Below are 18,293 nucleotides of genomic sequence, written 5' to 3'. Positions count from 1 at the left end.
CCACTGCTTCACTATCTCAATTTACCAGACTCAATTAGCTAGTCATGATTAACTCAGAGCTTCAAGTTTTCACCTCCCTCTAGAAACAATGAATGGCTGATAAGTCAATTAGCATTGACATATGAACCATTACTGATCTGTGTGAGTAAAGCTTCGGTTGTCATCCTTCTTATAAAACCTCAGAACCAGGGCTGGGTTCTCCATCAAAATTACATTCAAAAGCTCTTTGACTAATTTATAATCCATACTAGATAAACTTCATTCTTCACCTAACTATTGATACTTAGATAAAACAGAACTTTGATATCAAATGCTGTAGTACCTTGGAAAGTTCAAGTTCCGATCAAGTTTGGAATCCAAATTAATAAATAAATCACCTTAATTGTGGCAACAATCTTATCCACATTTACCCTTGATTATATTAGCATGAAAGATCAACAAAAGCAAAGTTTATAGTAATACTGTGCCCATCTGTAGGGCAGAGCACAGAGCTTTTTAACCAGCTAAGAACATTGTGTGATCCCTCAAGGGATCAGAAAATTGTCTAACCCAGACTTAGTGCTGCATGTGATTTAACCCTAAGCAGTACACAGGGAAGATCCACAAACTCTGCTCCACAGTTCGCAGTGGATATGCAACCCTCTCCCCAGATTTCTGAGCTGGAAGCTGCTTTGGCACAAGTTTCCCTGCCCAAGTATCTAGGCAAGGCGAAGGTGACAGGGCAAGACTAGCATTGGCTGAGCTCAGAAAAAGAACCAACTTGGTGCTCATCGTTCAAAAGACGCGACCTTGACTTGTTACAAGCTTTTGAAGAGTCAAGGCTGTAAGGCTAGCCAGGGGAAGTCCAGCCTGAGAAAGGGGGCTCTGGGACAAACTGTTCAAAGGTGTCTATCATGTGCAAGGACCACCTCACACTCCAGTGAGACACAGTCACTTCTTAGGTTAAGTGTCAGCTGTTGATCTAGGAAACACTATCAATCAGTTAATGGGCTTTGATTTTAGAGTTTTCTCGCTTCTTAAATGGAAATGGAATGAACATTTTACTTAAATCCCATTTAAAAATCAAATGTCAGAATTATTTACTGAACCTACGAATTAGATATGGATGCTCACATTTGACTTACATTTACCAAATCTGCTGTAATTATTGAATATATTTCTAGTAGAAATGCCTGTATTAAGTCAGTACACCCTGTAAATTATCACCAACAAATCTAAAATGTAGAAGGATCATTATATAGTTGTGTTACTCTCTGAATAATTCACAAGGTAAAGTCAAAGAAAAGAAAAAGCCACTTTAGCAAAGCAATAAATAGTCTTCACAATTTAACATTTAAAAGTCACAGCAATTGTGCTGGTATTAGAAAACTCCAGAGGAGGAAAAAGATACTAGAAAAATAAATAATCGATCCACAATCCAGGAGCAAGCCAGGCAGAAAGCTGGAATCTTCCTTACCTTTTTACCATTCACAAAGAAAACAAGTTCATCCCCTGTCTCGTTTGGAGCCATCCTGCACACCTTCCAAAATTCACACAAACAGGGCCACAGATCACCCTTCCAGGAGCAGCCCTACACCCCACAGCACAGTGAGCACCAGCGATATCACAAGTAATATGAGTCTGCCTCAAGAATGTTTGACTTTATTTCTACATCAGTGCCCTGTGAAACCCCATATTATATAAGAGCCAACAAAGAGGCGTGCCAGCTGCGTTTGGTTGGTGCTTCTGCAGCAGTAATGACAGAAAAGGAGCTGGAACGAGCAGTGTCCCGCCCCCTTTTATATAGCAATAGATTACAATTCAACTGCATTCCCTTTAGATTATACTGCCAGGGTTAGGGCACTCGGAGTGTGCCACTGCAATGGCTGCCAGGAATTCACTGTATTTTGCAATACAACGCAAACTCGGGGTGGGGGGGAGGGGGCAGTTCTCCCAACTACCCTTCACTGAATGTTGACAAGAAAAAGCTCTGTTTCCCTTGCTCTGTGCATAGCCATCCCCCTGGCATTCACCACACAGAGGTGTCTAAGGAGAGCACCTGCTTGTTTAAAAACTCCTTTATATATGCACATCAGCTAGTAGACTGACTGCAAGACTATTGCAGTATTTTTCCTTTGAGTTTTAAAGCTACAGTGTCCTCCACCTGTGAGCACATAATTTAAACAGATATGTATTTGTCTAGATAAAAGCAATTCTAGAGAACTGAAACTCTGATCCAGTGCCTCAAAAGAGGTGCTGAGCTAAGACCATGTTTTCACTGGGCTCTTAAAGCTTTTGGACTTACCTTTTTTGGCTTAATCCTCACGTGCCGGATCTTAGGTGCATGTTGCCAGTGAAACATAGAGGAATTCCAATTCTTTAAAGAATTTTTTGTCTTCCATTTCTTTGGTGATGGTTTCTTCTGGTTTCTCCATTACACAACCATACATTTTTCATTGTTAAAGTCTTCCTGGTTTTTACTCCAAAGTTGTCAGAGTTGTCCACAGACCCCTAGATATGACATGCGTTGGTTTCATGAACAAAATATCTAACCTCCTAGTTCCAGTTTAAAATTCCTCCACAAAACAGCACGATTACAAAGTCTCATGGAAGTTTCCTAGCACTGTAGTTCATCCTGTCTGCTCCATTCTGATTTTTGTGACTTTGCTTTCCTTCTTCAGCATAACAGGTTTATTAGTTTCAATTTATTTCTTTTATTTTCTGAAAATCCCTGGGAAAGCACTACTTCAAAGTCTCCCTCCCAGGAACCTCTCTGTACAATTCACAAAATTACAAAACCTAATTAAACTACCATTTTCAGAAACAGTCTTTCCTTCAGTATTTTGGAAATATGTCAGAATAAATACAATACATATGTTATTTTTACCAACTTTTATCTTCTGACTCATGTATTATATTGCCCAACCTACCCCCTAGAAAATCCATTTTATAACAAGTATCAAACATTGTCTCAGCACTTCTTTACAGGTGTTCAGTTTGTTGAAAATATAGTTCACAGCAAATTTGCACTTAACACCAGCTGCCTTAATCTACCTTTGCAGTGAAGCTGTGCATAGCTGAAACAGTACTGACACCTATTGTCTGGCACCTCCCACTTTGTAGTATGGGAATATTAGAAAAACTACAATTTCCTCCAACAAATCTTCAGCTCTATTGCTTTATATCTATGTGCAAATTTACATGATCACTATCCACACGTAGCAAATATCAATCTCAAAATTAGCGTACGCAAGCTTAGTACTCGTAAATAGTTTTGTAATATTTGAAATAATTATTACTCATAACCACAGGTAACATGTTACAGCAACCTTAAAGCAACTAGACATTACAGCATTAACACCAAAATCAAGCATGCTTAGCTTCCTAATCTGTGTTTTCCATAATGCACCATGATGTTCTTAGGTTTAAAGAACACTTGTAATCATGTCATCTCGTGTTTAAGGAATCCCATGCGCAAATTTTTGCCTAACCTTGGTGAAAGCCTTATAGCTTAACTATCCCTCTCTGCTAAACCAGTAAACATCATCTTATGGTATTCCGTCATAACATTTATTTTTGACCCGTCAACCTACTGTATGTGTAGTATAAAAATAAAGATAAATACATCCATGATAATGACCTTTATATGTAGATTACACAGTAACATAAAACTTCAGACCTCATCTCAACAGTGTCACTGATCACACAATACCAAATCCATTCATTCTCTCACCACCCTGGTGGGATAGCCTGTTACTATAACGATTTCACAGGCAGAGAAGCAAGACACTTAGAACAGGAATTTTCCAAATCATCTAAATAACTCTAGAGCATGACAGCCTGTGCTATTAAAGTCCCTTAACCATTTTTGGAAATCCCACCCTAAACAGGACAGAGGATTACCAGAAAAGACTGAGGAGAAAGGTGGGAAAAAAACCCCAAACAAACCCCAAACTGTTAGTAAACTTCTATAAAATAAGAACATCTCCATTAGCATAGACTACCTTAAATGAGCTAAAAATAAAAACTTTTGTCAATCAAACTTTGACAAGGTATTCTGACTTACCGGTCAGTTAAAGTCTAGCAAGTTTCCCATTTTAGAAATCATCCCATGGCCCATTCATAACTTGGAGATGGGTATGTTTTAGAAGTTCAAAATTCCCTGCAGTCTCACTCACTTATTAAAGAGCTCAGAAACCAGCTGATATTAGTCAAGAACTTAAAAAAAAGAAAGCAGCTGGATTTTCTCTTTCTGACTAGTTAATCTGCAGATCTGGCTGTTGCAATCATAATGATAATCTGTTCTGCAAATAATCATATGCACAGTTCAATACAGTGAAATTCACAGAAACACCATTCCTGCCTAAGGAATCTACCACCAGAATTAGGTAAATGCATGAAAGTACAAGAACAAACCAATACCAGCAGCAATAAAAGAAAAGTAAATAAAACAAAGGCATGACGGTTTATTGCTTTGTTCTCATGCTCCTATTGCAGGAGATGGGAGGGAAGAAAGTACAGGCAGCTCCGAAGAGGATTCTGTGGAGGGATTTTTGAGGAGCAGTTTGGTAAAGCAAAGTCCCAAGTCAGTGCTTTAATGCAGTACCCTGTGTATCAATGTTCCAGTGTTTTCATATTAAATCTGTGTGACTGATGCCCCTCTCTAATAGCTGGACTGCTTTTACAAATTCATAAAGTATCCACTGTTCCTAAAAGACATGGCCAGCATCTTTCAGCTAAAGTGGAAATGACTTGTTTGCTTTAGATCTAGATATCCCTCTTCAGTTGGCACAGGTATCCTTTCTGGGAACATGCACTGGCACTCTTTCCAGGCATCTCAAGAGGTCTCCACCTGCCAAAGTTAGGGGCAACTATGAGTGCACACCAGGTTAGTTAGGGCTTTACACACCATATCTCTTACTTCTTAAAGACTCATTTTGAGAGCATAAACTATTAGTGGTTATGTTGCTTTGTTGTGAGTGTTCTCTGAATAAGTTTGAAAAAAATAAATCACTGTGTCAATTACAGACTGGGAATGTGAAGGCAGAGGGTGTTGCCTGAAGATGTCTGTTCTCCCTTGGCACCACCTATTGACCACTCTTGAAGACAGGCTTCTGAAATAAGTGGACTTTTTACCTGACCAGACAGGGACATTCATGCTTTATTGACAAAGTCTCCCAAAGGATCTTAAGGCAATGCAATTTTTTCAGGATCTTAATGCAGGCGATAAACTTACTGCTTTACAATAACAAAAAATCCATAAAATTGCCAAATGAGTATGAAGTAAGGAACTGCTTATTTTTTTCAAAGGCATTTCTCAGGGTAAAAAAAAAAAACGTAAGTTCCACGCTCTCTTATGAGGCATCTAAATTCCTCTCTGGTTACAGATATAGGTTTGAAAAAGATCACAGTCACAAAGCAAATATAAATTGGATATCCTCATTGAGGTTTGTGAGTAGATACTAGCTCATTATTCATGAATCACTAATTCAGTGCTCAGCTTACAATTGTATGAATATAATCTAATTGTATGGATTCATGTCATGAATTATGATCTCTTCGCCTGCATTTGAAAAAGGGTGGAGTTTAATTATAGTTATTTTCCTAGTCCTAACACCTGACTTCCTGACAGCAAGAAGAAATGAACGAAGCTAATTCCACCTTCTGTTGAGAAGTACTGATTGTCACTAGTCTTCAGAACATTTAGCAAAACAAGACCTTTGCTCCAATTCATCTGCAGTTTCTTTCATAACCTAGTTCCAGTGGACTAAAAGGATGTTTTAGATACCTGACCTGAAACGCAACTTCTTTTCAAGCAGGCTTTTTAAAATGTGCTCCTTGTCTTCAGCAGCAGCTAATTTGACATCCATCAGATGTCTTTTCTTTGCTTCAGACACTTGTCCTGATAATCTAACTCAATAAAATCAGTAAGGTATTTCAATCTTTCTTCTTGGCCTTTCTTTTATTCTGCTGATATTCTAGGAGTATCTTCTGTATTTAGTCATTATAATTCTGTCCCAGGATGCATGAGAAGGAAGCAGGGTCCTCTTGCAGAGAGTGGCTGTCATCTTTGTCACCCATAGAAGCATTGTCTCCAGTGAGTGTTTCAAAGAGGAAAGGCTGGAGGGGGCAGGCAACTGCAACCAACGTATAGAGCTCTTCATTCTTCTGAAGAGCTGTTAAAGCACCTCCTCTCTGGCATCAAATAATACCCTGATCTTCCGAGATCCCTGCACAGGCAAGTAGGAGCTTCTGGATCAGTCTAAATAAGTAAAAGCTAGTTCCCACACCTAGCTTGCATAGTACACGGCTAATTTTCTACTGCTTTTCTCCACAGGAGACATTCTTTACACATAGGTCTGTCTCCCTTGTTTTCTTCTTCCTCTGCAAAGGTATGGATGAATTTTGCTCAGGAGACCATTAAATCTAGTTTTCTGTTGTCTATACACCAGATGCAGTCTAGCATATGGCTCCTTGTCAAAAATGTGATACCAGCTATATGATGTAAATTTATATTTAACATACTGTCCTAAACATGTCTGGGCATTTGCGCAAGCCCTCTGGCTGTCCTGTGTATCTCACTGCTAATCACTTTCTCATTTTAGAATGCAGTATTTTGGTGGACAGTTTGTCCAAAAGACAAGAAATCCTCCACAGCTGCTTCTGATAACAAAAAAGGCTTCCTGAATCAGCCTAACATTTGACTGTTCTGTCCAGAAAGGAATTGTATGCCAAAAGCTTGTGAGCATTCTCCAGCTACTTAAGTTTGTCCCTAAGAAGTCTGCTCCTCTTCACAGACCCTGCCTAAACACCCTGTATAACTTAGAACCTTGTACTAGATTTCCTTCTAGCTCCCAAGTAGCCTCTACCATTAAGATGGCTGACAGCTGTCAAAAGTATGCTTTATCTAGACTGGACAAGTATGGTGAGTCAGTCCCCCAGAGAATTTCAGAAGAGCTTTGTTATCAGTATAACGCAGGAGAGCGGGCGCCATCATTGCTGGAACAGGCTAGTTGTCTCAAATTACAGCCATCATGGTCAGCTTGTATCCTCCAGACTGTCTTGACTTCTCTTCAAAACAAACTCATTCTAAATAATTTGTCACTAAGTAATAGTAACAGACAACAAACATCAGGCAGGAAAGGAAAAGCCCCACTGGGAAACCATGGACGGTGCTGGCTCAAGGGCAATTGCTATAAACTCAGCATGAATCATTTAAGGTGAAAATTAGAAAAGCCATAAACATTATAGCGGTAACACTGAAGAACACCGTTCCATGAGAAGCAGTGCATGAAAAAGATTAACTGCTTTCAAAAGGAATCCTGAACAGCCTAAGAACTGGACTGTTAGGCATATATTACAGAAGTTGAAAGTTTTCAAGTCCTGTGTTTCCTTTCCAATCCTACCTCATGTCCATAAAACAGATTTTCTTAAGTCATGTTCTTGATATTCTACAGTCTCAACCTGAAATAAAAAAGCCTTCATACTCCCAGTTATTTTATTAATACTGCACAGGGAAGCAAGCTGAGTGTATATAGAAAGCCTAGAAAGATACACATCTTAAACATGTCTATGAATCCCTGACTACTCAGAAGAGATTCTTAATTAACTAGATTATTTTCAAGCATAAGTACCTCATTAGTTAGACTCGCTGCCTTCAGTGATAGACTGTGCCCAAGTATGAAGATTTAAAGGCACTGAATAGAAGTCTTACACCTTCATCATTCCTGAAGCTTTCCAATTCATGAAGAAAGTTACCTCCACTTTTCAAGAATTCACTTGGAAACCAGTTGAGATATTAATGTACTCCTGCCATTATACTTCTTCCTATATTTGCATGATGCATGTACAGATCCCAGGTATTTCTCATCATTTACCATGATTGCCCTTTGAACCACCTGATGACAAACAAAGTTTTCATCTCCCTTTCGAATTGGAGTGGCTTCCTTTTTTTAATAAAACTGTTTTCACCCCACTGTTGTTTTATATCCTGTATTATTTGTATCTAACTACAAAAGAGAGATCTGATAGTTTCATGGGTGGGCAGGAGGGTACTTTGCCAAATTCAAGCAGGCAAAATGAGGTTCAGATATTTACCAACAAAGGGGCTACAGGCTGTTGCAATAGGATATCCAGCATGACTAAAGCAGACACCTAACGAGTACAGATATATCTGTACTTTTGGGAGGATGTTGCTGATGTATCTTGATGTAAACATGATTAACAACCTTGTTAAATTAAGATAAGATGGACTTTAACCAGTTTAGAAAAATACTTGGAGAAAAATGATGAAAGAGTAAGATAAGGTATAAAGATGTGTGTATATTGGAATTCTCAAAGCTGCTTTTCCCAGGACAAGGTAAGTGTGCCCTAAAGGTTAACAAGGTTAGGATCGTAGAAATTGATAACAGACTACTAGTTGTTTTCTGCTCTGTTATCTCTCTTACTAGCAATACAGGAATGTCCAATCACACCTCTGTCTGGTTTCTGCTGATTAAGCCCGCAGTTTCTTTGCAATTATTTTTCAGTGATCCTTCCAGGAGATAAATCAGACCTAGACAAAGCATCTCAAGTTTAAGTGGTCAGAGTACCCAACATTACTTGCTTTAATAAGATGACAAAAAGATTTTATTCCCTTGAACAAATTATAAGGTATTTTATACAAATAAAAACAGTGGAGTTGAATGCAAAATTTCAAATCCATCTCCCTTGAAAACTATGATGGTTCCAATCCTAAATTGAATTCTACACAAAAGCTCTGACATTTCTGTCCCAGGAGAGTTACAGCAGTGGTCCTATGATACTATCTGGTTTATTACCACAATAGAATACTTCCAATAAGAGGGAAAGATTTCAGTTTCTGTGCCAAAGCCTGCAATCTAAACTAAAAGCCTCTGAAGAAAAAAAAAAGGCTAAGAGAGCCCAGAGGAAAGACCTAGTTCTTATTTTTATGGTGCTCATTACTGCAGGAGATAATAGCTTTTAGGAGGGACTAGTGTGGAGCCTGTAACATGCAACCTGCTGTATATTCAATGTCTTACAGAATATGAAACACAAATGCAAACAGTAACCTGCACTGAGAGCCGAAACACAAGAAGAACTGACAAGATTCTAGCATCATTGACACTAAGCCATTGATATCAAATACCCAGATCCTAAGGAACTTCAATCATCTGAATTGACCTCTTTTTTCCATGATCACATCATCCCATATCACAACTGTGCATGACAGGAGCAATCTTTTATCAGATCCTCATCTTAGTGAATTTATCTGTTGTACTGGTCAACTAATGTGTGTGTTCATAGATTTTACTTTTTACATTTAATCTCCCAAATCTACAAGTTTATTATTGCCAGCCACTTTTACTGTGACAGTGAACAAAGATCAAGAACAGCGCTCCAGTCTGTTAGTCTCTTTGCCAGTTCAGAGTACAGAGTCAGTCTCTGCTCAACCACTTCCACTTTAGATAAAGTAGCTACAGACTAGGGGAAAAAAACACAATCCCTCAGAACACCCATGAGATCAAGGATTGGCAGCCAATCAGATACATGATGATTATTACTTTTTGCTGTTTCTGAAGTAATGGCAGACAGGCTTTCACTGGACTGTCTTGAAAGCTACATTTTATTCTATGAAGGCAGGGCCTATTTCTTATACTTGTCTCCTCCTTTGAGATGCAGACCTTGACCAAGCCGGCCTTCAAACTCCCACTTCGATCCATCTATTGGAGTCATGCATTGAGTAGTCTCCATTTTTCTATGCGCAGAACCAATATTTGGACAAAAAATGACATTGTTTTTATATTTACCTTTTAGGTTATTTAAAGTGCACAAAACCAACCTTTTAAGAAAACATCCTTTTCAGAGAAACAGCTTTTTTTAAAAACACAACACTTCTCATTTCTACGTAGATAAAAAAGCTAGTCTGAGTTTCTCATCGTACAGAATATATTACTGCAGTACAGAAAAGTTAGATGACCTGACCAAACAGCAGGACAAACGATGATGACGCCAAGGTGAAATTTTCAGAAATGCTCAGTGCTGAGCTCCTTTCTCACTACACTCTGTGGGAGAGAAGTTAAATAAACATCAGATGCTTTCTGAAAAATTCCCCCTAGTGAGAAACCACCCACTGTTTTCACTGAGACCAGAATCTGAACCCAGAACCTCTACCCTGTTGACTGAAACACAACATGTGCATATCTTTCCTTTGTTTACAGTTCCCAGCACTGATGCCCCAGCAAAAGGATGCAAAGTCAAAGTGAGATCAATTAAAACAAAAGTAAACACTCTAGACTGTTTTCCCACACTGATCTGAAAGGCATGAAAGCAACATAAGCTTGACTAACACAGCACTACCAACTACCAATTTTCCTGGAAGAGTTTTGTTTTCTGGAATAAGAAGCAACTATAGAGTAGCTTATTCCACAATGCCTAATCCACTGAATTTCCAAGAACAGGAGAGTTTAGAGTTCAAAGCATATTCTGTTACTACAATTCCTAGACATCCATTATGTCTTATTTGGATAAAGATTTGTAGTGAGTACAGCCACTCAACTTGAGTAATGTTGCAGTCTCCCAAGATATAAACTGAATGGTTTATAGTTATTCACATCTCTTCAGCACAAGAAATGCTTTTTACATTAAAACCGCTAAAAAGTTTATAGATAAAATTGAGTACCCACCAATTTTGGGGCACCATTGATGACATCTTTGTTTTTATGAGATATTTTTCCCATGCTTCAAGTTTCTTAGGTGTCCTAACCTGACCAGTGTTCCTGCCAACATTTCTTCTAAGAAAAACATAGTTGTCCGTGACCCCTTGCCCTACACCAACGTCAGGGGAAGTTTGAATGCAGAAAGATGACACAATGTTCAGGATAAACTAAAGAAAAAAATTTAAGAACTTTCATGGTCAGGGTCTGCTGATCTGTGAAAGCCTGACTCAGTAGCAACTTGCAAAAGGCAGGCCCCTATTGGATGAGGAGAGGGAGCAGATCCCAGAGCTGGTCAGCTGCAGAGGTCAGCAGCAGGACTGTGGGGGAAGGTCAATGGCCCGACAGATAGTGCCTGGGCCCTGTGCCCAGCAAGGGCAGGCAGCGATGGCCAGCAGGGTAATTCTCCTGCCTGCCCTGCTCTAGTCACTCCACAGCCCTCAGCAGGACCCCAGCAGTGTGATACGGCTTACCATCCACTGAGGGTTGCTCCTCCAGGCTCAGACTTTGTGGAGATCAGTTAAATGCAGCAAACCTTCTCATAAGTAGACCTTAAAGGAGGAAAGCAGACCTGCAAAACAAAAAAAAAAAATCAGACATCCCACTGCTTATATAAATTATAATGGTGAGCAAGTATATACACTGCATTGAGCCTCAGTGGATCTCCCTGCCCTTATCTCAGTCTCTGGCATGCCATCTAGGGGCTATTCTTTACAACTTGAGATAGTCTCTTAACTGAATAGTCTGGGAGCACCTGGTATTGCTAGGAGGGCCATGAGACAGACACACAGATAATATAACCACCAAAAGATGAAAAAACAATAGCTAGAGAAAGGAAAGAATAAAGACACTTTTAAAGCCATTTTTTAAGTTACACACAGGAAAATTGAGGGCACAAATATGATACGTTTGTTTCTCCGGGAAAAAGATCTCTAAATTTCATCTATCAGTTAAAAGTTCTCTGGCCCTACCCAGACTCACAAGGCAGAGTCGATGGCTTCCTGTCAGATTCAACTTCTCCTGCATTGCATAGGACACTTCAACAGCTGCCCTAACAAACTATAAATAATTAACTTAATCCACATTGTGCAAGCAACAGGGCAAAAGATTACAAAATCTGTTTAAGCAATCAAGGCACGTTACATTGGGACACCCAGAATACACCTCAGCAAGCTGATTGTCCTCTTCTGGTTTTAATACACAAGATGGAAAACATTTGGAAAGACATAGTATAAGCTAAATTTGATTTAAAATATAGCTCGCCTAGGCTGGAAAAAAGAAAAACATTTTTTAAAATAGTCATTGAGATCCCCTCATACAGCATTACTTATGTTGAACTTCAACAAAAAAACCCACAAAACCAGTTGTTTATTCTATTTACTCCTTTGTAAAAGCTGAAAGGGATCCAAAATCTGCCAATAGAGATAAACCAGGATAAATAATCCATATAACTTTATTCCTTCCCCCTTTCAATTTATGTTCTGGCAAGAAGATGACAGTTTTGCTGTAGACTTTATTTTTTAAAAAGTCTTCACAAATCATTCCAGCAAATAGTTCTTGATGTATTGATAACAAAAGCTTCTGCAAGTGTTCTTCACAATGCATAAAGTTTCCAAAGAATTGTGACTAATTACAGTTATGTATACTATTCAATCATTTAAGTGTCATCATACAATTGATAGTATTCATTTTCTTGCCTGGAGAAGAAAAACCCTTGTCACTATTGCTTGGCGAGATTTTATAACCCTCTTCACTGACTCCCAATGAAAAAAATCAAGACTAAATTCAGCATTTTTGTTCTAACCTTCAATATAAAGGATGTCTCAAGATCACTGCACACTCCAGAATTATTGAACTGTGATCAGTTTACCCCACACCTCACACTATTTTCAATAAGCATCTTATTGTTCTGATGAGTCTCACTTTTAACTCAGAGCTGGTTGCCAAGTTATGGCAATGCATTGGAACTCCCTTTCCTCAAGGGAAAGAAGTCACTCCAGATGACACCATCTTTAAAAGGGCAAAAACCATACCTGGAAAAGCACAAGCAGGCAACATTCTCAGAAAATACAACAATGCACTGATCAAGAGGTACCAAGTGAGTTATGATGTAAGATCAGGTCTAGAGCTTTTTTCCCATTGAAATGTCAGAGGACACTTATTTGATGTCATATTTTGTACTTTAAGAGCCTTCTGCCAGCTCACAGGTAGCACGGCATTCAGCCTAAGCCAAGCAGTTCCACAAGAGGGAAACTGATCTGACAGGGATTGTGGAGCCATGCAGTCTCACACTCCAAAGCTGAGTGGACCCAAGTTCAACAGGGGACTGTCTTTACAAATATGTCCGCAGACTCGGTCCAGCAGGGGTCAGTGTTCACAGTCAGACATCTCATCTACCACTATGACTAGTTATTTGGAGTTTCCTATCCAGCTCCTCAGAACTTCCAAGTGCAAGAAAGGAAAAGCCAGAACAGATGGATCTTAATGTTTCCTTCTTGTCATTCCTCATTTCCTTCAGCTTTAGTCTTACTCTTTCATAATCACTGCCTTAAGGCCATGACTCTCAGCCCTTTCAGCTAAGAGTTTTTACTCAGAATCTACTTTCTTTCATTCATCCACAACTGTGACTTCAAAAGCTTCTTCACAGTTTCCAAACAGAATAATCAAATAAGCTTTGATAGTGACTCCCCTCAAGAAGTTTCTTGAATCGATCCCACTGCAATATCCATCCCTAAATCTTGTGGATCTCCACTGATTATCATGAATTCCCGAAAATCCAGGTTGATTCAGGGGACATGCCATGTGGTTCAGTCTCTCCAGATCATGTCTGCTACTTGCTAGCCTGCAGAATCACAGCACTAAGCAGATCTCTGCTGCCTCAAGCTTGAGAATGCTGTCAGGAGAAGGCTGATTACCTTTTGATCCAGGTTGTTTGTCTGGAAGGGTGATGACATATTTCCCTTTCTTGCATTTGTCCGCTACTCAGTTGTCTACTTCTGCTCCACAGCTTACTGACTCAAGGATGGCTTACTGCTCCCTTTATAAAAAAGCCTTCCTGACATATGGCTTGAACGTCTTTAATTTCCTTCTCCTAGGCTGTGTTGCATAAGGACTGTGCTAAAAAAAAGCAATGTCTTCTGACTTTTTCAAAACTTGTGCTTACTAAGGAGCGGTGGGGTTTTTTGCTGATGCATCTCATTGTTCCCACTTCATCAACAGAAGTGTCTTTTTCCACTATTGCTGGGGAACCTTAAGGCAGTTTAAAAGAAGCTAATAACTGCCCAGATACTGCCCACACACTGCAAGCAAGGGTATCTCAGCTATTTGGGTCTGTTGTGGACAGACAGAAAGTATACATTGTTCTAAAAACAAGACTGACTGCAGAAGTGGCTCTTTGATGGGCATATTTAAATAACAAGTACTTAGAAACTTGAGTATCAATATCTGAGTAATCAGATACATACATTTAATATCTTATCTAGACATGATTCTGCTGGTTTCCCTCCCTCTTGTTCCTATGACACTGACCTCTCTTCAGTGAATGTTTCATGACTACCCTCACCAGAATTACCTTCCATTCTTTTATGGTTAGCTTGTTCCTCCTCCATGGAGGAAAAAAAACTTAAGTACATATTTCATAACAGTTTCACCCTCTTGAAACAAAAAAGTGGCTCTAACAAATCCAGAATTTCAACAAACTCTTTGCACATTTTCCCCAGCTGGTAACATCAGTCCCAATAACTTCCTAGTTCCAAGAAAGCATAACCAGCTTCTTCCATTTGGTGCAACGTAGACCTGTGCTATGTTGTCTATTCACCAATTCCTCATTTCCCATCCTCCAACTAGTTTACTGTTTTCCTCCTGTGGTTCTTAGTCTTCCAGAAAAACTGGTTTAAGCCCTCCTTTGTGTCTGTGCTTCTCTCCCCAAACAGTTCAAGTCTTTCTGTTACCACCCTCACAGTACTTTTTCCTATAACCCAACAAGTTAGAGCCCACAGTCATCTTCTCTGACACAGCTAAGCATTCCCCATCTAGACTTCTATGTTCAGTTTGGAAGATTTACCTGAACACTTCCACCCTAATTTCTTGAGCACTCCAGTATTTCCTAAGCAGCTTAGGAACCCAGGAAAATGGCTGAGAATACAATCATCAGGATGAAGGATCCACAGGTGTGTCCATCTGGCAGAATAACACCCCAGGCCTCATTAGGGCAAAGTCTTGAATCATTACCTGTCTTGGCTTCGAGGGTAAAGGCAGTGGACCTCCATCCCTGGCTATGCAGTGCTCCTCTGCATCTCCCTTCTTATTTCTGACCTCAGTGGAGAGGAGACTTGGTTACAGAGAAGACCCCCGTCTGCCAAGTAGGATGGTCAGTGTCTGGCTCCTTGGAGTGGAGCAGTGAGTTCTCCTCACAGCAGTGTTGGTGCATTCCAGGATCAAGCAAGCTGGCCTCCTCCAGCCCGAGTGTCCTGCAGATGAAAATCATGCACTCCCACTTTTGTAACTCAGTCATCGCCTTCAGTAGCTGTTGTAGCCCATTTGGCAACTGGCATGTTTCACCTTGGGTGGTACCTGTTATCTGGCACCCTTTAACAAAAGTATCAGAACTATATTCCCAACAAGTCAGAACCAGAACCAAGGTGGAGAGCTCCAGAGAAAGACAGAAGCAGTAACAGCAATAGAGACAGTAGAGTACCTTGTTTTCCCCCGTGAGAGGTATAAAATAGGCACCTGCAGTCCTCTTTCACCTGAGAAACTCAGATGGTCTCTGCCAAACAATGGTTAACTGGTTTCCTTGCTACCCTAGACCCTCTTAGTAGCCTAAAGAAAAAATTAAGACTGCTATTTATTATTTCTCTATTTGTTAGAAGTAAACTGCTCGATGACAGCAAGTTTTTCAGGCATAACACAGCAGCACACCCTAAATGAGCTTCCCTCTTTTCACACAGGTTTGGTTTCATGAACTCCATGATCAAGGTCCCTGTTCTGCTACACAGGAAATCTCAAAATGAAGCATCCATACCTGCTTTGCCCAGCCTCTGCATCTTTTCCAATATGCATGCAACTCAGAAAGGAGCAATTTAGACCTCACTGTGATTTCTCTAGCCCCAGACAATTTCTTCTAGTAAATAACTCTGTTGCCAGTTACAGCTTCCCCTTCTGTCCCACCCCTTTCACATAATGCATCAGTTACACCAGTGCAGTGGGAATCCAAAGAGCATAGCAATCTCTTGCTAGAATTATTGGACGCCTCCCTTCTGTGTCTCTCTACTTGGGCATCATTTGGCCTGCCACACCTATTTCCAGGTCCTTCAAACAAGGGCCCCATCCTATTGAGGAGTAAGGCAGCACCTACAGGAAAGCACTGACCTTAGTTTAACCATCTAAGTGATACCAGAACAACAGGATAGTGCAAGGGGGCAGTACCTGCCCCATTTCTTGAGTAATAGTACTTCCATAAGGATCAGTTATCAACATTGCAAAATCTCCAGGCACATTAAAGAATGTCCAGCTAACTATTTGCCATTCAAGAAAATGTTAGTATTGACTGATTCCTGCTATGCTTGACTCATGGCAAACTCTCCACAACCAACTACACTTCATTGTAATGAATGTGTGTAAGGTATGTGGATTGCCAGGATTGCCCAAGTCCAGTATTGACAGAGAGCTAGAATATCAATGAACCAAGCTAGCTACCTTGCTGCTGGAAAGCAGGGGACTGAAGTGTCACCTCATCACCCACTGGAATGGAGTGAGAAATGCTCTAGAGCCTAACGGGAGATGCAAGGAGAAATTAACGTTTGGAAATACCACATTCCTCCTCCAAAGTTATGCAGTCCCACAATGACAAAACTTAGCTGGAAACAGACACAGTAGAGGAACTGTGAAGTCAGACATGGGATACTACACATGCCACAGACTGATCCTTTAAGGAGTATACCAGAAACAAAGCAAATAAAATTTCTGCTCCGACTCATTCATATTATAGGACACCTCAAATGACTCAATGGTACACTGTCAAAGATCTCATTCTGGAAACTTTATACAAGTGTTTATGATTACCCAGGAACTGTTTATAAATTGGCAAACCAAAGGAGACATCCCATTCACAAGATAATCCTGTAGGATCCTCCTAGTGTGGCTCTGAAATCAATAGAATATGAACAGTAAATTTATAACCATCTGATTGGAACCCAATTTACCTGTGAAGTACAGACCAACAATTACACCTTACAATTACACAGATGACAGAGCACATACAAAAATGTTGACATTTCACCAAAACACTGCAAGAAAAAAATAATAGGGCACAAAAATTGCCAAAAAGAACTGCAAATAATGGAGAATTAAAGTGTTTCTGTGTATTTATTCACAGCGGTACACTCAAGATGTTGCTGATGCACATAAGCCAACTACAGCAGTTACTTCAAAGCTATACCTGTTCGAAGTTGTAGAATGGTATCATTAGAGGAAGCATCTTATCGGAGCACTATAAAGGGTAGTTTTGGTCAACTCAGCTGCTTAAAGAGTCCCAAAACCCCAGATCCAGAAACTTTTTTCTACAAACCATCAATTGTTATCTTCATCTGGGTTTTTGTAGGGTATACATCCCCAGGAGAATTATAAACTTGAAACTATGTATCCCATATCTTTCCAATTAAGCTACCAAAGTCAATTATTAAAGGCTTGGAATTAAAGTTATAACTCAGATCTGAAATCTTACATCTTCAATGTGCATATTAATGATTTGAGAACAGCCTGTAGGAAACACCAGAATTCCTTTAAGCTTACTTTGCCCAGTGTTTAAGGTTGATTTGATTGGATCTATGCTTTAAAAACTTTAACAGGTATATTCATTCATTTTCACACATTGCCAGTACTGGGCCACATACTATTATTTTTCCATGTAATAACTTCATGTTGCTATGTTACCAAGAGCTAAAATAATCTAATGAACAATTAACATTTGCATAACACCCTGTAATGTGGTTACTTGCAGTTTTACAGACAGGAAAAGCTGAGACACTAAGAGAAACTGCTAGATTATACAGTAAATCAGTAGTAGCGCAGGACAGAGACAATCATTCCACAGCCCCATTTCTACAATGTCTGGGCTAGGCCTTTTTGAAATGACTAAACCATCTGACTAATTTTATTACTTCAAAATATTGCTTCAGATTAATTGTTGAAATTGATATTACAGTCTTACACCCAGTACGGATGGGCTTGATTTCCATTTACTCTAGATTCTTATAGAAAAAAAAAAATCAAGATTACTCCTCAGTTACAGCTCTACCTTCCCACCTATCAGTAAGTCCATTTGCTCTAGCATTTTTAGAGCAGAACAGCAGCTCTCAACATCAGAGCCCTCCTCAGACATAAGTGAGTCCCCAGTCTCACCCTACCCCACATGTTTTCAAGACACAATGAACACTCTCCTGAAATAAACATGCCCATTCAGGAGCACTTGTCTGCAGAGACAAATCCAGTCCACATATCAGTTCAAACAGATGTGCTTGCACATCTTTTGAAGGTTTCATTTTGACTCAAAAGTCCATTCAATCAAAAAATTGCAAAAGCTTGATGTCCTTCAGCAAG

The 18,293-nt window shown here is 39.6% G+C and overlaps 1 protein-coding gene across 6 annotated transcripts in view; it reads right to left on the bottom strand.

The window, feature by feature from the left end:
• Positions 1-11,713, bottom strand: part of XDH (xanthine dehydrogenase) — a 64,552-nt gene extending 52,839 nt beyond the window's left edge. For 2 of the 6 annotated variants that reach the window (XM_064446402.1, XM_064446406.1), the window contains exons 1-2: positions 4,046-4,146; positions 2,285-2,490 (exon numbers count right to left, since the gene is read on the bottom strand). In XM_064446402.1, the coding sequence (XP_064302472.1) occupies positions 2,285-2,341 (57 nt within the window). In that variant the 5' untranslated portion in view covers positions 2,342-2,490; positions 4,046-4,146. Of the gene's footprint in view, positions 1-1,456; positions 1,703-2,284; positions 2,491-4,045; positions 4,148-11,167; positions 11,266-11,665 lie in introns of those variants that run through there. The other 4 variants (XM_064446403.1, XM_064446405.1, XM_064446407.1 and 1 more) reach the window with 4 other exon arrangements.
• Between the last annotated feature and the right edge of the window lie 6,580 nt (positions 11,714-18,293).

This window comes from Phalacrocorax carbo, chromosome 3, assembly GCF_963921805.1.
Source record: "Phalacrocorax carbo chromosome 3, bPhaCar2.1, whole genome shotgun sequence".
Classification (NCBI taxonomy): Eukaryota; Metazoa; Chordata; class Aves; order Suliformes; family Phalacrocoracidae; genus Phalacrocorax; species Phalacrocorax carbo.
The sequence above is the reverse complement of the archived record's forward strand: the minus strand, read 5'-3'. Positions and strand labels throughout refer to the sequence as shown.